The sequence below is a fragment of the Anarhichas minor genome, unplaced genomic scaffold (genome assembly GCF_050575085.1).
Source record: "Anarhichas minor isolate MPS153535 unplaced genomic scaffold, ASM5057508v1 ptg000031l, whole genome shotgun sequence".
Lineage (NCBI taxonomy): Eukaryota > Metazoa > Chordata > Actinopteri > Perciformes > Anarhichadidae > Anarhichas > Anarhichas minor.
The window spans coordinates 2,490,972-2,512,350 of record NW_027466477.1 but is presented as its reverse complement, the minus strand read 5'-3'; the positions used below and the strand labels follow the sequence as shown (position 1 = coordinate 2,512,350).

Below are 21,379 nucleotides of genomic sequence, written 5' to 3'. Positions count from 1 at the left end.
AATGCTTCACATTTTAGTTTTTGTTCATTTCTTTGTCATGAGAACTTGTATAAATAAACGATGCTAACACCACATAGAGACTTGTGCCTCTGCAGGGTACAAACCTGTAGCTGTACGGCCAGCTAGACCTGTGGATGAGCTGAAGTAATGTGGTGATTTAATGTGTAAACAAGGTCCGACGAGATGCAGAACATCATCTATGTCCAATGCCAGAGACCATGCAATCCCTGCAGGCTGGCACACAGATTAGGGAAGTCAAAATCAGGTTTTTTTTGGCCCTGATCCAAGTCCTTTGATATGAGGAGTTCGCTGACTGAGTCTGATCCGATTGCTTGTTGACTAAATTTGTACCTGACACAAGTAAGCTTTAAAAAAAAAGAGAATGTGAATCCTGAAATTGAAGCGATCGGCTGGAGACTAACGTGGAGCTCCAGCTTGTGCAGAGTGGAGCTTCTTTTCTCTCATGAACAATATTTGGCTGAGTTGGTGCAGACAACCAAACAACAGCCAAGTTTAATTTGGGCCATAAAGTTACAGAGTGAGCGTTAATGATACTGCATTCACATGGAATCAGGCAGACGGAGGGAAGGGGCCCAATAAACTTCAGTTTCTATGTTCTTATTCTAGTAATGCATTTAGCTATAAAACACAGCTTTCTCTTAATATTCTTTTGCAAACTTAAACAACCTTCTTTGCTATGAGAAAGCTACGTATCAGCGTAGCAAAATATTAGCGACAGCCGCTATGACCTACCGCTGGTAACTGCTGAAACAGACATTAGTCATCGGTGGAGTTTAGCGATTAAGGAGAGCATTGTTTAAGTGATGTGCTCTATATAATAGCATTATTCATGCAATAATAACAGTGAATGAATGTAAATAATGCTTATAGTTACAGGCTACCCTGAACATGTCTCCTGTCTGCGCTGTGACGAACATGTCAGTCAGTCCCAGGTGGGAAGGTTTCCTAAGATGAAGGCCGTCGACCCCGAGGTAACATCTCACTCTGTCAGGTTTCCAGTCAATCACAGTTACCAGGTGGAGGTAACACACACACACACACACACACACACACACACACACACACACACACACACACACACACACACACACGATGAAGTGCTTGAATACTGTTCCAGTGTCGTGTTGAAAGTGACGGGAGAAGCTGAGAGAAGACGTTTTCAGATGATCTGTATTAAATCTCAGCCAGAGGGTCAGGAGAGGATCTTTACACTGTGTGTGTGTGTGTGTGTGTGTGTGTGTGTGTGTGTGTGTGTGTGTGTGTGTGTGTGTGTGTGTGTGTGTGTGTGTGTGTGTGTGGTAGTAGAGACTGAAAAGATACATTTGTAATGTTAAGATTATTGATTCTGACAGATATGCTTTGAAATATATATAATTTTCAACCTTGAGCTTTGCTTTAATAATGACTAAGGTAAAAAAAATCTACATTTGCTGGAAAAGTTGTTAATTAATGGCAAATGGGTTTAATGAATAAACCATTTTGGGTTGAACATGTTGACAATGGCTGATTTATTAATATAAAATTAAGACCAGTGGCCTACTTTAGAGAACTGCGCACACACACACACACACACACACACACACACACACACACACACACACACACACACACACACACACACACACGTTTCATTGCGCTGGTCCGGCAGAAGATGAACATCAACCCTATGTCACCATCTTGTGGTTAAAAAAGACAGAACGTCATCGATAATCTCAATTTGTGCGATGATAGAAATATTATGTGAATACTGTAACAAACATTTAAATAAAGTCCATGAAATATGTCAAGCTTCGTATAATAATAATAATAATAATAATAACAGTTAATTATACTGCATTTGTATTAAAAGTGACTAAACACAGAATTATTGTTAATATCAAGAATATCAAGATATTGTATTATTTTTGATGAATGATATTGAATTAAAGAAAAACATCTGTGGTTAGCATAACAATACATTAATTTACCGTTAAATGCTTTTAAATGAGACAACTCACATGGAACATATTTATTTAAATGAACACAAATCATAAATCTCACATTATTCCCCTCATAAAGGAAAAGGAGAGCTCGTGAAAGGAGACAGATCTAATCCACCAAACCACTTGAGACACAGCAGCAGCTGAAGCACAAATTAAACATAATTAAACTCACAAAACGATCCTGAGCTCAGCAGTCTGAAGACTCATAAATCAGGTCACTTGTTTTTGATGTTTCCCATGAAGACAATACTACAGGTCATTAAATATATGAATACAACAGTCATGTGTCCACCAATCACCTTGAACTAGACACCAACACGAGTCAACAACACGCTTTCAAACAACTGAAGAATCAGCTAATACTAAGATATTAATGTTAATATATAATTATCAACAATACTGACAGCTGATCCGCCGTCATCAGAAACAGACGTCGCTACACGTGACGATACAGAGGAAAGGACGTCTCATGTCTGTTAAACATATTTCCTCGTTTCCTCTCTCCTCGCATGGTTTCCTTGCGTCTCTCCATGCATCCCTGGTGGGAGGGACTAGGACGCAAGGAAAGGACGCAAGTGAGGGAAACGGGGATGCAATTAAGAGACTTGGGATGTACCCCATGTCACACAAACACCCAGCAAGACGGATCCCCCTCTTCCTCTTCCTCTTCATCACAACCTCAGCACAGTGAATCCCATGAGAGCTCCCCCTACAGGTCCCTCATGGTAGCAAATGTCAAGTCAACTCTTTCATCCTCCTGCACCCCATTGAGCTCTCATAAACAGGACGGAGGAACCCATTCCTATAACCTCTAGATTTGATCAATAGATAAGTTTCTCCAGAGAATAATATCCTCACATCCACCGCGTGTATAAGAGCTTAATGTCATGTCTTTAATGTTGCTGCTGCTTCATTAAATCTTTCTGAGCTGAGCTGATCTTCATCTCTTTAGATGGTTAGTTAGCATCATCTAGTAGACAGAGAGGAGAACTACATCACCTCACCTGTGATGTGTCTGATTGGCTCGCTGTGAGGACGTGTTATAAAGGAAAGGAAGGACTCAGTGAACACTTGATTTGATTTAAGAAAGCATAACACACATTACAATAACCGTCTCCAACACTCAACAACACAACATGAGTCAGCTACAGGTGAGGGAGAGGAATGAGGAAATACAAACACCTCTGATAGGCTGACATCTACCACCTGTTGGACAGGTTTTGACGTCTCACTGGTTTTATTTTAGACTTGGACTCTGAAGTGATGAGGGTGAGACGGCGTCCTCAGATCAAATGGACACAGACACCAGGACTGACAGGAGGACATGAGCAGCTTCTTCTCTCCAGTGTTTCCTCCACACATGAAGGTGGAACGTGTCTGTAAACTGACCTGAAGTGAGTTCAGCAGGTGAGAATCCTACCAGAGGAATCTGTACATGTTTGATCATCAGGATCACTTTGATCTCTTTGTGTTGTTTCTCTGTTTAACTGGAGAATAGAACGATGTTTCAAAAGATAGATTTGTTATTTGCAGTAGAATTCCTCTCTGAGATAAAGAACAATGATTTTTAGAAATATAATGTTCATGTTTCTCAAGTAGTTTCAACAGAAGTTTGTAATCTGAGTGTCTGAACTGGTCTGACAGGTTGGATCAACCTGAGTTTTTTTTAACTGTTAACACTCTGAATGTTCACAACACAACCATCTTAACAACCCTGACACACACTTGGTTTCACTAGTGGAGTCCTGTTTGCTCAGTTCATGTCTCAACTGTCCCAGAGGACAAAACCCGTCCTAGAGGACCTGTGTGATGGTGTAGTAACAGAGAAAATGGTATAATACCCTGTAAAATGTATGTAATAGACTGTAAATAAGTCACAACATGTTAGCCGTCTTATGATCCTCCTGTTGTACCTCAGAAAACATCCACAGGCCTGTAATTAATCCTCACATGTGCATTACGCAATCAAGCAATCTCCTTCATACTCTCCTTAGAGAAACTCATTCCTATACGCATCACTTCCTGTCACAGACCCTCTGCAGCACGCTCTATGTCAAACCCCTCTGGTGCTAACCACAACTATTTACTTACAGTCCCTCTGAACCTCTGCTACCTCCTGCTCCTGACTATCAGCCGGTTCATTTGGGACTTTTAAACATCACATCTCTAAATAATGAGTCGTTTTTATCTCAGTTTACTTCATTTGAACATCTTGATTTTATAGTAAACTCTAAAGATCCAGTGATCATTGTAATAATCTACAGACCGTCCAGGCCTAACAGTGTTGTTATCAGAGTCACTGTCCCATGTTACATCAGCTGCTGTCACTTATTGTCTGATGAACAGCAGGACAACCTCGGACTACCTCTGAAACCACAGGCACCACTTTCTTCTGTCACTCATCAAGTGTGTTTATGTCTCATTCCATTTATTGAATTAAACTAGCAAAAGCTTCTCTACTTTTTAATTCAGTGTTCTATGTCTCATCTTGAACTCTTCAGTATTTGTCATAATTAAAATAAATACTCAGATGTGAGCATTCTGACTGCATCAAAGACTTTAACTCTTTGAGCGCTGCAGCGCGGTGGTAAAGCCCCCTGAGGTGAACTTGTGCTCTGTGACTTTGAGCTCCATCATTTAAATAGACTGAACACGATGCACACTGCTGATCCACTGATATGCATGTAGAGAGCGTGTCTAAGAGCTTAATGTCATGTCTCTAATGACACTGCTCCAGGATCAGATCCAACATCCAGACTGTCTCCAGTGTCTCATGTGAGCTGCACTTTGTATTTGAAACAGGAGCACTGAGTTTGATCCGAGTCCTTCAGTTTGATGGTCTGTTGGTGATAACATGAGATGTTCACATGTTTCTTCTACTTCTTCATCGTCATGTGATCTTCTGCTTATTTGACGGCTTCACACTGATTCTTTAGACTGTAAACTTTTAGAAGCTGCTGCTCAGAAATGTTACAACATGTAGGTTATAAATCATTATAGAAGAATGTGATTGATGAACATGTTTCACCAAATCTTCATTCAAAATAACACTTTTATAAATAAATACATGTAAACGTCACATTGTGTCTCATCAGTGAGACATGCATGTGATCCAAGTTGCTGCTGCTTCATTAAATCTTTCTGAGCTGAGCTGATCTTTATCTCTTTAGATGGTTAGTTAGCATCATCTAGTGGACAGAGAGGAGAACTACATCACCTCACCTGTGATGTGTCTGATTGGCTCGCTGTGAGGACGTGTTATAAAGGAAAGGAAGGACTCAGTGAACACTTGACTTGATTTAAGAAAGCATAACACACATTACAATAACCGTCTCCAACACTCAACAACACAACATGAGTCAGCTACAGGTGAGGGAGAGGAATGAGGAAATACAAACACCTCTGATAGGCTGACATCTACCACCTGTTGGACAGGTTTTGACGTCTCACTGGTTTTATTTTAGACTTGGACTCTGAAGTGATGAGGGTGTGACGGCGTCCTCAGATCAAATGCACACAGACACCAGGACTGACAGGAGGACGTGAGCAGCTTCTTCTCTCCAGTGTTTCCTCCACACATGAAGGTGGAACGTGTCTGTAAACTGACCTGAAGTGAGTTCAGCAGGTGAGAATCCTACCAGAGGAATCTGTACATGTTTGATCATCAGGATCACTTTGATCTCTTTGTGTTGTTTCTCTGTTTAACTGGAGAATAGAACGATGTTTCAAAAGATAGATTTGTTATATGCAGTAGAATTTCTCTCTGAGATAAAGAACAATGATTTTTAGAAATATAATGTTCATGTTTCTCAAGTAGTTTCAACAGAAGTTTGTAATCTGAGTGTCTGAACTGGTCTGACAGGTTGGATCAAGCTGAGTTTTTTTAACTGTTAATTAACACTCTGAATGTTCACAACACAACCATCTTAACAACCCTGACACACACTTGGTTTCACTAGTGGAGTCCTGTTTGCTCAGTTCATGTCTCAACTGTCCCAGAGGACAAAACCTGTCCTAGAGGACCTGTGTGTGTGATGGTGTAGTAACAGAGAAAATGCTATAATACCCTGTAAAATGTATGTAATAGACTGTAAATAAGTCACAACATGTTAGCCGTCTTATGATCCTCCTGTTATACCTCAGAAAACATCCACAGGCCTGTAATTAATCCTCACATGTGCATTACGCAATCAATCAATCTCCTTCATACTCTCCTTTAAGTGGCTGATTGTCAGTAAATATGTACAGCATGATCATTATTCTTTCATCACATGATTTTAAAATGTAAGAATTATATATTATGAAACAATATCCTTTGTATCTTGACAGAGAGGACAGATGGAGACACCTAAAAAGGTCCTCTTGGACACTTTGGAGAAGTTAGGAGCCGACAAGTTTAAAAAATTCAAGTGGTTTTTGGAGGAGGTCATAGAAGACTTCCCAGCAATCCCAAAGAGTCGACTGGAGGATGCAGACCAGGTGGACACAGTGGATCAGATGGTCAACAACTACGGCATAGACAATATTATTAAAGTGACCCGAATAGTTTTAGTGAAGATTGGTGAGAATCATCTAGTGCAGAGTTTATCAAAAACCAAATCAGAACCCAAAGGTAAGTCATGGTATGAACACAAAGATCAAACTTACATCTCACAAAGACTTTAGACGTAAAAAGCGAGTTGCACCTTGGCTTTCAGAAGAAGCTACCAAACACACGTCCACCGGAGAAAATACATTGAAAATTTCAGAAAAAGCAACGAAACAAAGGCAGACAATCCTGTTTTTGTTGCCTCTAATGTTTAGAAGTAGCACACTGGTGTGACTGTAAGATACTGCTTGGACGTCATTAATTCCCTCTGTAATGAAGTAATAAACCTTCTGGTTATTTGGAGACCACAGAGTTCATGCACACATGAAGCACAACATGTCAGTTGATGTTAAATGATACAAAGTGATTTTACAATCGTTAACCTCTTCAGAGCCTTTAGTTATCAAATGAGAGAAATAGATTTTATTAATACAGAAATGTGTAAACTTGTTAGAAATGACTCACATTCACTGAAACAACCCCTCATTGATTTTTATCTTTGTTTTATTCATCCAGATATTCTGGAGTGTCAGCAGAAACTCAAATCCAACTTTCAAAAGAAGTTCCAGAGTGTGTTTGAGGGAATCGCTAACGCAGAAAAGAAACCCCTTCTGAATGAGATCTACACAGAGCTCTACATCACAGAGGGAGGGACTGCAGAGGTCAATGATGAACATGAGGTCAGACAGATTGAAACAGCATTCAGCAAACCAGACAGACCAGAAACAACCATCAGACAAGAAGACATCTTTAAAGCCTCACCTGGAGGAGAGGAACCAATCAGAACAGTGATGACAAAGGGAGGGGCTGGCATTGGGAAAACGGTCTTAACACAGAAGTTCACTCTGGACTGGGCTGAAGGCAAAGCCAACCAGGACATACAGTTCATCTTTCCATTCACTTTCAGAGAGCTGAATGTGCTGAAAGAGAAAAAGTACAGCTTGGTGGAACTTGTTCATCACTTCTTCAGTGAAACCAAAGAAGCAAGAATCTACAGCTTTGAAGAGTTCCTGGTTCTGTTCATCTTTGACGGTCTGGATGAGTTTCGACTTCCTCTGGACTTCAACAACACTGAGATCCTGACTGATGTTACAGAGTCCACCTCAGTGGATGTGCTGCTGACAAACCTCATCAGGGGGAAACTGCTTCCCTCTGCTCGCCTCTGGATAACCACACGACCTGCAGCAGCCAATCAGATTCCGACTGACTGTGTTGGCATGGTGACAGAGGTCAGAGGGTTCACTGACCCACAGAAGGAGGAGTACTTCAGGAAGAGATTCAGAGATGAGGAGAAGGCCAACAAGATCATATCCCACATCAAGACCTCACGAAGCATCCACATCATGTGCCACATCCCAGTCTTCTGCTGGATCACTGCTGGAGTTCTGGAGAAGGTGTTGAAGACCAGAGAGGGAGGAGAGCTGCCCAAGACCCTGACTGAGATGTACATCCACTTCCTGGTGGTTCAGTCCAAACAGAAGAAGGTCAAGTATGATGGAGGAGCTGAGATAGATCCACACTGGTGTCCAGAGAGCAAGGAGATGACTGAGTCTCTGGGAAAACTGGCTTTTGATCAGCTGCAGAAAGGCAACCTGATCTTCTATGAATCCGACCTGACAGAGTGTGGCATCGATATCACAGCAGCCTCAAAGTGCTCAGGAGTGTTCACACAGATCTTTAGAGAGGAGAGAGGACTGTACCAGGACAAGATGTTCTGCTTCGTCCATCTGACTGTTCAGGAGTTTCTGGGCTGCTCTTCATGTCCATCTGACCTTCATCAACTCTGGTGTCAACCTGATGGCAAAAAAACAACCAAGAATCCATTTGCCTAAAGTGTTGAGAGCAAAACCTAAGCTAACACATCTCTACCAGAGTGCTGTGGACAAGGCCTTACAGAGTCCAAATGGACACCTGGACTTGTTCCTCCGCTTCCTCCTGGGTCTTTCACTGGAGACCAATCAGAAACTCCTACACGGTCTGCTGACACAGAAAGGAAGTAGCTCACAGACCAATCAGGACACAGTCAAGTACATCAAGAAGAAGATCAGTGAGAATGTGTCTCCAGAGAAAAGCATCAATCTGTTCCACTGTCTGAATGAACTGAATGATGGTTCTCTTGTGGAGGAGATCCAACAGTCCTTGAGTTCAGGACGTCTCTCTACAGATAAACTGTCTCCTGCTCACTGGTCAGCTCTGGTCTTCATCTTACTGTCATCACAAAAAGATCTGGACGTGTTTGACCTGAAGAAATACTCTGATTCAGAGGAGGCTCTTCTGAGGCTGCTGCCAGTGATCAAAGCCTCCAACAAAGCTCTGTAGGCAGATACACTACGGATACATTACCATTACTAAATGTGTCTGATAATTTACTTTGATTAAACATTTTGTTTGTATTAATCCCTGTTCCTCCCCTAGGCTGAGTGACTGTAACCTCTCACAGAGAAGCTGTGGAGCTCTGTCCTCAGTCCTCAGCTCCCAGTCCTCTAGTCTGAAAGAGCTGGACCTGAGTAACAACAACCTGCAGGACTCAGGAGTGACGCAGCTGTCTGCTGGACTGGCGAGTCCGAACTGTACACTTCAAACTCTCAGGTCAGGATCAGGTGATTTACTACAAAGATGACGAAGTGGTCTAAGTGTCGGATCTACTAAGTTCATGGTGGTGTTACCAAAATGTTACTGTGGGATAACAATGTCTACTAGTGTCTCTGCTAATATTCTGTTACGTTCCCCTTTTTGGCATCTAAGGGATGCGGGGAGTAACGGTGTTTATTTCCCGGGGAAAGAGACTGCGCAATGATGACGGTTTAACAAAAAGAGTATTTATTGTAAAAAGGCTAGCTGCTTGCACGGCAGCAAAAGAAAACTACTTCCTTATAGAAAGAAAGAAAGCGACACACACACACACACACACACACACACACACACACACACACACACACACACACACACACACACACACACACACACACACACACACACACACACACACACACACACACACACACACACACACACACACACACACACACACACACACACACACACACACACACACACACACACACACACACACACACACACACACACACACACACACACACACACACACACACACAGCTGGAACAAAGGTGCAACACTCACGCAGCTCCACCACTACGCGTTGCCCAAGGGTTGTCAGCTCACACGCACAGCCTCACTACTGTGGTCTGCCCCCAAGAGGTTGTCCTTCAGGAGCTCTTCTCCTCTTATCCACCGCTGATCGCGATTGTCCGCAGCCGCGTCCAATCAGCCGCTGCAGCTTGCATCCGGGACAGAGGGTGGCACTCGAAAAGACAGAGACAAAACAGAGGGAGAGCACAAACACAACACGGCACGTAACATATGCGTTTGGAAATAATGGTGTAAACTGAAAGGTGAACTGGCCACTATCCTGCTCGGGATTAAAGTGTTGGATGACTTGTCCAACCAACATGAACATCCTTTTGGCCCACCTGCTTTCAGGGAACCAGGACGGTTTAAGTCGTGCTTTTAGTTTGTTAGAGCGATCTACTACACTGGAATAACTTATTTTACTGTAATGATGATTTTAAAATGTCTGTTTACAAAAGAATATGAAACCAAAATGAAAGCCACTCATGTTTATGATAAAAATAATTATTCATTGTGTATCGATATAAAACGCTCTGTGTGTTGTTTTGTGTGTTTGCAGTCTGTCACACTGTGAGATCACAGAGGAAGGCTGTTCTTCTCTGGGCTCAGCTCTGAAGTCAAACCCCTCCCATCTGAGAGAACTGGATCTGAGTAGAAACAACCTGAAGGATTCAGGAGTGAAGCTGCTGAGTGGTTTTCTGGAGAGTCCACATTGTAGACTGGAGACTCTGAGGTGGGTTCACTGTCTGCTGCTAGTGCAGCACCTTCATGTTTCATCAATAACTCTATTTGATTTATCTACGTATAGATCCATAAAGTGATACATTTTCTGGTAATATGTTCCACTTCACATCAGCTGCCTCGTTGTCTGCATGTCATCCTCTACAATCATGAAATGTACAACTTGTCTGGCTTCATCCTGCTGTTGGATGGATTACTGAACAGGCCTACCGGGCACAGGCCCAGGGGCCCAAAGTGTCAGGGGCCCCCCTGACCTTTACCTACACAATGTCATTCAAAGAGACACAAAAAGACTACTGTGGTAGTGGGCGTGGTCTGTGCTCGGCTGCAGGGGAGAGATCTGTGGGAGTGGTTCAGGTGCCAGTGTAGCCGACTCCGTGTTACTTGCGCGTCCTCAACACACCACACCGTCTTCAGCAGTTAAGGTTTACTCAGAAGTATTTTATTTACAAACTTAAACAAAACTTCACACTGCCGTGTGCTCTCTCCTGCCGCCCGGCTCCTCAGAGCGCACACAGGCCAGTGTGCATCAATCAGTCTGACTCTCGTGGGCTGGTGTTCCTCTTCCTCTTTGTCTCACCGGCCACCAGAGCTCCAGCCTGCTACTGCTGACAAGGGGTACTTCTCAAGTCTCTTAATTGTCGTTTCCTCGCTCCTCGATCCTCGCTTGAACCGGAAGTTGTTTCTTTGCCGCCATATTGACGGCCGTCCCAAAGCTCTAATGTAGCTCTAAGGAGCGAGGATGGAGGATGGAGGAGGGACCTCGGAGGAGCCATGAGCGAGGAACCACGAGAACAGACTTCCAGGAAGTCGTTTAACGGCTGACACGCCCCCTCATTGTTCATCAGTTATGTGATTGGACGCTGCAGCCGATCGGACTGACTGACTGGAGTTTAACACCAGAGTGAAGACGGATCACAGAATAAACTCTAGTTTATATTTGATTATGTTTCTGATTCACCGTCTGGTTTAAATAAATGTTCATTGTAGTCTGAACAACAAAACGACCACAAACAACTTTCTTCATTTATTGGAAAGATTTGTGTTTTCATGATCTGATATTTCCCTCAATAACTTTTATTATGAATACAATTAAAGGTAGAGAGAGCTGAGAGACTAAACACTTTTTACATCATTCCTGAGTGTTTGAGTTTTGTCATTTAAAACCTCTTAAGCTCGGGCCCTATTTGTAGGCCTCTGCTTGAAAATAGCATACCCACACTAAAGTGACCATAGTTCTGTAACTACAAGGTATATTTTAATAATTTTTGTTGATATAATCAGATCACAACACTTGTGAGATTGTTCAGATGGGTAATATTGTGTATATGTTGCTGGTTAATATAGTAAATGAAGACATTACACAGCTCAAATTGAAAATAATCAGGTTCGCCTGAAAAAAAAGCACTTTTATTGATATAAGGTTGTTGAAATAATGCAGATATCTCCCTAAAAACTCTCCCAAATCATAGCACAACCAATCAGTAGTTACTGAATAAAGGTTAAAGTGGGATAAAGTGAAGAATAAGAGGCTTTAGTAGAGAGCGGTCAAGCGAGGTCATCATTTTCGAACCAGCTGTTGCAGCTCTTACATTGTACTTTTATATACTATATAACTATATATTTCACTTTTTTATCACTAATATTATTCAATACATCCAAATACAGATGTTAGGAATCATTTTGAGATTCCTAGCATCATCAGAGCATCTTTCTGGCTATCATCTATAGGATTTTCTCAGTTCATGTGTTTGTATGGCGCTGTATTTCAGCCTGTCATCGGTCGATTTCAGTAAATAAGCCCTCCTTCGACGCGTCAGCGTCTCAGTAAGGCCTCTGTCGAATTTGGTGTTGATTGACAGAAGTTTCAACCAGTAAAGTTGCAAAAAGTGCCACATCTCCCCGGGCATAAATTTCCGCTGGCAGGAAGTCTGACGGCTCGCCCATGCTGGATTGACCGCTCTTATTCTGGAAACAGCTCGGAAGTAAACAGGATGCAGTTGGCAACAATGACTCCAGCTTTGAAACGGATAATCTGCGACGTTATTGTCCTCATTTTTCATAAAACATGGCCGCATACCTACGATTGTTTTCGGCGGAGGGCAGTACGAAGGTACGTTTGACCACTCACAGCTGTCCAGTGCTCCCACGGAGCGGAAAACCGAAGTTATTTACGTGTTCGGCCACGAGTGCTAATGCTATTAAATGCATTGCAAAGCTAGGTAGCCGCTAGCATCAGGGTGCAAACATTGATTTGCGGTACTCATAACGGCGATTTCTGGCCAGGATTTCATGCTTTTATGCCACGTTTTCTAGATGCTTATATGAGTAGTATATAGTTGTGTTTGGAGTGTGTAAGAAGTGACTTATATGATAGTGTTGCCCATACGTTGCTGTTTCATCCGGAAAAAAAACTGGACCAATCCACAATATTACCGAAGAATAAGGCTATTTTCCGAACATGATTTTCAGGGGTTCTGAGCCCGAGAGCCCCCAAAATTGGGGGCGTCGTGTGCAAGACAATAATCATATTCTGGGTTATTTAATAATGACGCCACAGTCACAATTTCAAAACGTACTGACGCAAATAATTCATGAATAAGACGATATCGCATTCCACTGGTAGAAATGGATCCTGTGCTTATAAACAGAACACAGGACACAGTTTAACAGACTACAGAGAGAAACACCTCTACAGTGGTGATTACTGTGTGTCTTTATTAGTTATTAGTATTATTAGTTACTATTAAGTACAGTGATCATGTGAACAGACACAAACTTATCAAAAGTCTCTCCAGCTGTTAAAGCCGACTGACAGCTGATCCAGCTGTGATCAGCTGATCCTCCGTCATCAGAAACAGACGTCGCTTCACGTGACGCAACTGAGGAAAGGACGTCTCATGTCTGTTAAAACATATTTCCTCGTTCCTCTCTCCTTGCATGGTTTCCTCCATGCATCCCTGGTGGGAGGGACTAAGACGCAAGGAAAGGACGCAAGTGAGGGAAACGGGGATGCAATTAAGAGACTTGAGATGTACCCAAGGAATGAGGGATGATTAGCAACCGGTTACAGCTGTGCCAATTAACCCTGGCACTGTTCCCCTGAACCACTCCCACAGATCTCTCCCCTACAGCTGAGCACAGACCACGCCCACTACACAACTACAAATAATAGAATAGAAATATACTTTATTCATCCCAAAGGGGAAATTTGTCAAAGACAAAAAGTTACTTGAATTTACTATACTATACTTGATAAATATACTATGTATACTGTACTTGAGACTCAATGTTCATCATTAAAAAGTTGAATTGAATCACACACCTTTTTTTTTTATCATTTTTAGGAAAAAACTTCAGATCATTTGGTATTTTTCAATATATTTTATTAATAATAATTTATTTTCTGATCCGCTCTGAAGAATCTGGATCAGTACTGATCAATGATTTTAAATGTCTTTACAGTGACAGGATTTTCACAAAATGTCTGTTTACAAAAGAAGATGAAACCAAAATGAAAGCCACTCATGTTTATGACGAAAATAATTATTCATTGTGTATCGATATAAGAAACTCTGTGTGTTGTTTTGTGTGTTTGCAGTCTGTCATGCTGTGAGATCACAGAGGAAGGCTGTTCTTCTCTGGGCTCAGCTCTGAAGTCAAACCCCTCCCATCTGAGAAAACTGGATCTGAGTGGAAACAACCTGAAGGATTCAGGAGTGAAGCTGCTGAGTGGTTTTCTGGAGAGTCCACATTGTAGACTGGAGACTCTGAGGTGGGTTCACTGTCTGCTGCTAGTGCAGCACCTTCATGTTTCATCAATAACTCTATTTGATTTATCTACATATAGATCCATAAAGTGATACATTTTCTGGTAAGTTTTAGGAAAATAACTATTAAAGTAATATTTAAATAAAACCATTTCTGATAGTAACTTTTAACTTTTTACTCTCCAGAAAATGGGGTAATGATCACTTCCAACAGTAGAATGCTTCCATACCTCCCACACACAAATACCTGCCAATGACCGTGATGCCATTGTCAGGTCTAAACTTGACTCATTACCTGACTTGTAATTAATTCTTGTGAACCTCCCATCATTTAAACACACAAGTTCCAAGGAGTCCATCACACCCTCTACTATCAATCCATTCCTATCAGTCTTTTCCACTCCCCAGAGAGTGCTATGCGCATTCAAATCACCACACCAAATGACCCTCTTCTGTCTAGTCCCTTTATTGCCTCTCATGCTTCTAATTCCAATCGTTGACACAGATTGTAGAAATTCACCCCTAACCACACTTCAACAACTACATATTCTGGGTCTTTCCCTTTTTCTATTTCTCGGTAAGAAATTCCTTTCCTAACAAAGGTAGCACATCCTCCCCCATTACCCCCTTCTCTATCCCTTCTTATGCACACACATCCCTGAATCACAACATTTTGGTTGAAGCCATGTCTCTTCAACACATATTATATCTGGTTTATATTCTAACCCATTAAGAAAACCTTTAAATTCTTGGCCATTTGCCAACAGACTCCTTGCATTCCACTGCAGAATTAACATTATGACGAGTCCTGTGAACATGTTTCTTTGTTTAACTGTTCCTGTTTTTTAAGCTCTTCCTGAACAGCCATCCCAGTTATCCCATGAATATTTAAATATCTTGCTGCACTCTTTACTATTATTTCAATCTTCTCAGATCTCTCTTTTGCTTGGAATGTGCAGTTAAATACTTCAGCCATGAAACACACAAAGCTCTCCTTATTTACTGTCAGTACATTCCCATCTCCCCTTTGACTCTTTGTCACAAGTTGTTCATTTGACTGTTGACCCGGTTCCTTCCTTGATATATCCCCCCCCCCTCTCTACTCTACTCTCCCTCTGAACCTTCTTTGCTGCTTCTGCATAAGATATATTCATTTTCACTTTTAGCTGCTGCACTTCCACTGCCTTCTTTCTCACTTCACACCCACCATAGGCCACACTATGTGCACCTCCTCAATTTGCACACTTGAGCTCTGTCCCGTCCTCACATTTCCCATACTCATGCTCCCCTCCACATTTTCCACATTTTTGTTTCCCTTTGCACGCTGCCGCAATATGTCCATATTTTTGGCATTTGAAAGACCTCAAAGGTGGTGGGACATAAGCTCTTACATTGTAACTCATATATCCCACAGTGACTTTATCAGGCAACTATTGGAAATCCAGCAACACTGACAAACTATCAACCCTTTCTCCCCCTCTTCTTGCTTGCAGACGTTTAATCCCTATCATTTTTCCACCTTTTATACTTGATCTCAAATCCTCCACCTTTTCCTCCACTGGGATACCATATATCACGCCTCTCACAAAGGGCCCATCACTTGTCTTCTTAGCGTTCCAACCACCATGTTGCACACTTTTTTCAGCTTCATTGCTTTCTCTCTCTGCTCCTCGTCCTTACACTTAATCAACAAGCCACCATCACCCAGCACCTTCGCCAACTTTCTCCTTCAACCCACGAGTCAGCGCCACTGGACTAACTTTCCTAAAATCATTTCCTTCCCTGAATCTCAAAATGACTTTGAACCCCTCATTCTCAACAGTCTTCCTCCTCATCACCCTGCCTTCCTCTCTCCCTTCCAAACTACTATCAGATACACTACTACGCTTCCTGGCTCGTTTATTTTTCCCTACTTCAGTCCAGTTATTGTAATCCATATCCTCACTCCCACCCTCTCCATCACTATTCCCTCCCATCCTTAGTCCAGTCACAGATCACTTTATGCACAATCCGCTGAAACTACTTCTCCAAGCTCTCCGTCCGTGAGTTACTTCCTCGAGAGCGTCGATTCACACAAATACGTCACCTTCCTGCTATTTCGGCCACCAGAGCTTCTTCTTCTTCTTCTTCTTCTTCTTCTTTAAATTTGATTGGCGGGTCGCAACCAACTTTCATAGGTGCATACCGCCACCTACTGTACCGGAGTGTGCAGTTTCAGGGTAACCTTTTCTTCACTGTTCTGATGATACAAAAAAAAAATAATAATAATTATATATATAAAAAAAAATATATATATATCTATATATATATATAGATATATATATATATATATATATATATATATATATCTATATATATATATAGATATATATATATATATATATATATATATATATATAGCACTGTTGCGATTTCTTAAAGAAACGGGATTAGACCGTAGGATTTATTAGGTGTTGTTTAGGTTTATTTATCTAGATATATATCTAGATAAATAAACCTAAACAACACCTACTACCAACTAAATCCTACGGTCTAATCCCGTTTCTTTAAGAAATCGCAAAAGTGCCCTGCAGCACTCGGCCACCAGAGCTCCAGCCTGCTACTGCTGAAAAGCAATGAGGGATGATTAGCAACCGGTTACAGCTGTGCCAATTAACCCTGGCACTGTTCCCCTGAACCACTCCCACAGATCTCTCCCCTACAGCTGAGCACAGACCACGCCCACTACCACAACTACAAAGAGACACATAAGAGACTACAGAGACAAAAGTTACTTGAATATACTACACTACACGTGATAAATATACTATGTATTCATGTTGCACGGTGTATCGATACTAAAAAGGTACCGCGGTACCCGTACGTTAAAAACGATACGATTTTGCATATTTTTAGTATCGATACTTCATTAAAATAGCGCGCGATCAGAGCGCACTCACTGCTCCGCTCCCTGTCATGCTGCCTGCACGCATTGACTGCAAGGGGGCGGGGCTGCCCAGCGCTCACACAGCAACAGGCAGCATCACTCACAGCAGCGATCGCTGGGGAAACATGGCCTCAAGTGCAGGAGCTTTTGCCGACCGTCCTCGGCTTGTTGGAAAAAAAGATGCCAGAAGTGAAATCTGGAAGTGCTTTGGCTACATTGCAGACAGTGAAGGAAAGCCCACTGACATACAGAGACCCGTCTGCAAAACGTGTTTCAAAGCCACACAGACCAAGGGAGGCAACACGTCTAACATGGCAAAGCACCTTTCAGACAGACACCCCGAACCTTTCAAAGCAAATGTGATTATAAACATGAACACCCCCAAGCTCACCCATATACAGCCTAACACGAGTAGCCTTAGCCTAGTTTGACGACAAGCCTATATGATCATGAGGTCACAATGCACACAAAAGTGTACTATATGAAACACAATTGATGCAAAATGGCTACATGCTGGTGGAGCCTGAGGGTGGATCTTGAGCTAATTCTTTTTATTTTTAGTTAAGGAAAAATAATTATTCCATGAATTAAGATAAAATATGAAGTGAAAATATCAAACTCACGATGCAAGTACATTTAGCATTGTTTATCCACCCACTCCCACAGACAGTCAGACAGATGCCAGCAGAGTCAGCAGCAACACAGAGACAGAGTTCCCTTCAGCTGTGTTTGAAAGCCAGCGGAATTATGAGAGAGGCTCAAAAGAGAGAGGTGAAGAGGTTAAACATTAATATGAATGCCATTTGTTAAGTGTTCAAAACGCTGGGCAGGAACAAGCTGGTAAAAAAGGGAACCGTACAGATGTTTTATTTATTACTATTATAGATAAATATACCAGTATCGTATCGTATTTGTGGTATTGTATCGAATTCTGGTATCGTATCGTAAGTATCTGGTATCATGATACTTATGGCAGGTATCGTATCGAAGTCATAATTTTGGTATCGTGACAACCCTACTATGTATACTATACTTGATAGACTCAATGTTCATCATTAAAAGAACGTTTAATTGAATCACACTTAAAGAACCAAACCTTTTTTTTAAATCATTTTTAGGAAAAGATTTCAGATCATTTGGTATTTTTCAATATATTTTATTAATAATAATATTATATTTTCTGATTCGCTCTGAAGAATCTGGATCAATACTGATCAATGATTTTAAATGTCTTTACAGTGACAGGATTTTCACAAAATGTCTGTTTACAAAAGAAGATGAAACCAAAATGAAAGCCACTCATGTTTATGATGAAAATAATTATTCATTGTGTATCGATATAAGAAACTCTGTGTGTTGTTTTGTGTGTTTGCAGTCTGTCAGAGTGTGAGATCACAGAGGAAGGCTGTTCTTCTCTGGGCTCAGCTCTGAAGTCAAACCCCTCCCATCTGAGAAAACTGGATCTGAGTGGAAACGACCTGAAGGATTCAGACGTGAAGCTGCTGAGAGGTTTTCTGGAGAGTCCACATTGTAGACTGGAGACTCTGAGGTGGGTTCACTGTCTGCTGCTAGTGCAGCACCTTCATGTTTCATCAATAACTCTATTTGATTTATCTACGTATAGATCCATAAAGTGATACATTTTCTGGTAATATGTTCCACTTCACATCAGCTGCCTCGTTGTCTGCATGTCATCCTCTACAATCATCAAATGTACAACTTGTCTGGCTTCATCCTGCTGTTGGATGGATTACTGAACAGGCCTACCGGGCACAGGCCCAGGGGCCCAAAGTGTCAGGGGCCCCCCTGATCTTTACCTACAAAATGTCACTCAAAGAGACACAAAGACTACTGTGGTAGTGGGCGTGGTCTGTGCTCGGCTGCAGGGGAGAGATCTGTGGGAGTGGTTCAGGTGCCAGTGTAGCCGACTCTGTGTTACTCGCGGGTCCTCAACACACCACACCGTCTTCAGCAGTTAAGGTTTACTCAAACGTATTTTATTTACAAACTTAAACAAAACTTCACACTGCCGTGTGCTCTCTCCTGCCGCCCGGCTCCTCAGAGCGCACACAGGCCAGTGTGCATCAATCAGTCTGACTCTCGTGGGCTGGTGTTCCTCTTCCTCTGTGTCTCACCGGCCACCAGAGCTCCAGCCTGCTACTGCTGACAAGGGGTACTTCTCAAGTCTCTTAATTGTCGTTTCCTCGCTCCTCGATCCTCGCTTAAACCGGAAGTTGTTTCTTTGCCGTCATATTGACGGCCATCCCAAAGCTCTAATGTAGCTCTGAGGAGCGAGGATCGAGGATGGAGGATGGAGGAGGGACCTCGGAGGAGCCATGAGCGAGGAACCACGAGAACAGACTTCCAGGAAGTCTTTTAACGGCCGACACGCCCCCTCATTGTTCATCAGTCATGTAATTGGACGCTGCAGCCGATCGGACTGACTGACTGGAGTTTAACACCAGAGTGAAGACGGATCACAGAATAAACTCTAGTTTATATTTGATTATGTTTCTGATTCACCGTCTGGTTTAAATAAATGTTCATTGTAGTCTGAACAACAAAACGACCACAAACAACTTTCTTCATTTATTAGAAAGATTTGTGTTGTCATGATCTGATATTTCCCTCAATAACTTTTATTATGGAAACAATTAAAGTCAGAGAGAGCTGAGAGACTAAACACTTTTTACATCATTCCTGAGTGTTTGATGAGTTTTATCATTTAAGAGAAACAATAATCATATTCTGGGTTATTTAATAATGACGCCACATTCACAATTTCAAAACGTACAGACGCAAATAATTCATAAATAAGACGATATCGCATTCCGCCGGTAGAAATGGATCCTGTGCTTATAAACAGAACACAGGACACAGTTTAACAGACTACAGAGAGAAACACCTCTACAGTGGTGATTACTGTGTGTCTTTATTAGTTATTAGTATTATTAGTTACTATTAAGTACAGTGATCATGTGAACAGACACAAACTTATCAAAAGTCTCTCCAGCTGTTAAAGCCGACTGACAGCTGATCCAGCTGTGATCAGCTGATCCTCCGTCATCAGAAACAGACGTCGCTTCACGTGACGCAACTGAGGAAAGGACGTCTCATGTCTGTTAAAACATATTTCCTCGTTCCTCTCTCCTTGCATTGTTTCCTCCATGCATCCCTGGTGGGAGGGACTAAGACGCAAGGAAAGGACGCAAGTGAGGGAAACGGGGATGCAATTAAGAGACTTGAGATGTACCCAAGGAATGAGGGATGATTAGCAACCGGTTACAGCTGTGCCAATTAACCCTGGCACTGTTCCCCTGAACCACTCCCACAGATCTCTCCACTGCAGCTGAGCACAGACCACGCCCACTACCACAACTACAAAGAATAGAAATATACTTTATTCATCCCAAAGGGGAAATTTGTCAAAGACAAAAAGTTACTTGAATTTACTATACTATACTTGATAAATATACTATGTATACTATACTTGAGACTCAATGTTCATCATTAAAAAGTTTAATTGAATCACACACCTTTTTTTTTAATCATTTTTAGGAAAAAACTTCAGATCATTTGGTATTTGTCAATATATTTTATTAATAATAATATTTTATTTTCTGATCCGCTCTGAAGAATCTGGATCAATACTGATCAATGATTTTAAATGTCTTTACAGTGACAGGATTTTCACAAAATGTCTGTTTACAAAAGAAGATGAAACCAAAATGAAAGCCACTCATGTTTATGATGAAAATAATGATTCATTGTGTATCGATATAAGAAACTCTGTGTATTGTTTTGTGTGTTTGCAGTCTGTCACAGTGTGAGATCACAAAGGAAGGCTGTTCTTCTCTGGTCTCAGCTCTGAAGTCAAACCCCTCCCATCTGAGAGAACTGGATCTGAGTGGAAACGACCTGAAGAATTCAGGAGTGAAGCTGCTGAGTGGTTTTCTGGAGAGTCCACATTGTAGACTGGAGACTCTGAGGTGGGTTCACTGTCTGCTGCTAGTGCAGCACCTTCATGTTTCATCAATAACTATTTGATTTATCAACGTATAGATCCATTAAGTGATACATTTTCTGGTATGTTTTAGGAAAATAACTATTAAAGTAATATTTAAATAAAACCATTTCTGATAGTAACTTTTTTCAAAACATTTAACTTTTTACTCTACAGAAAATGGGGTAATGATCACTT

At 41.6% G+C, this 21,379-nt stretch overlaps 2 protein-coding genes and 1 pseudogene across 2 annotated transcripts in view; 2 read left to right on the top strand and 1 right to left on the bottom strand.

Annotated features, from left to right (window-relative positions):
- The window catches only part of LOC142964701 (vesicular integral-membrane protein VIP36-like), a 265,045-nt gene that overhangs the window by 66,650 nt on the left and 177,016 nt on the right, over positions 1 to 21,379 (bottom strand). The window lies entirely within an intron of this gene.
- On the top strand, positions 7,029 to 8,910 carry LOC142964715 (NLR family CARD domain-containing protein 3-like; annotated as a pseudogene).
- The window catches only part of LOC142964714 (uncharacterized), a 30,509-nt gene continuing 23,571 nt past the window's right edge, over positions 14,442 to 21,379 (top strand). Inside the window, exons 1-2 of the mRNA XM_076105203.1 lie at positions 14,442 to 14,446; positions 20,994 to 21,167. Coding sequence (XP_075961318.1) covers positions 14,442 to 14,446; positions 20,994 to 21,167 — 179 coding nt within the window. The remainder of the gene's footprint in view (positions 14,447 to 20,993; positions 21,168 to 21,379) is intronic.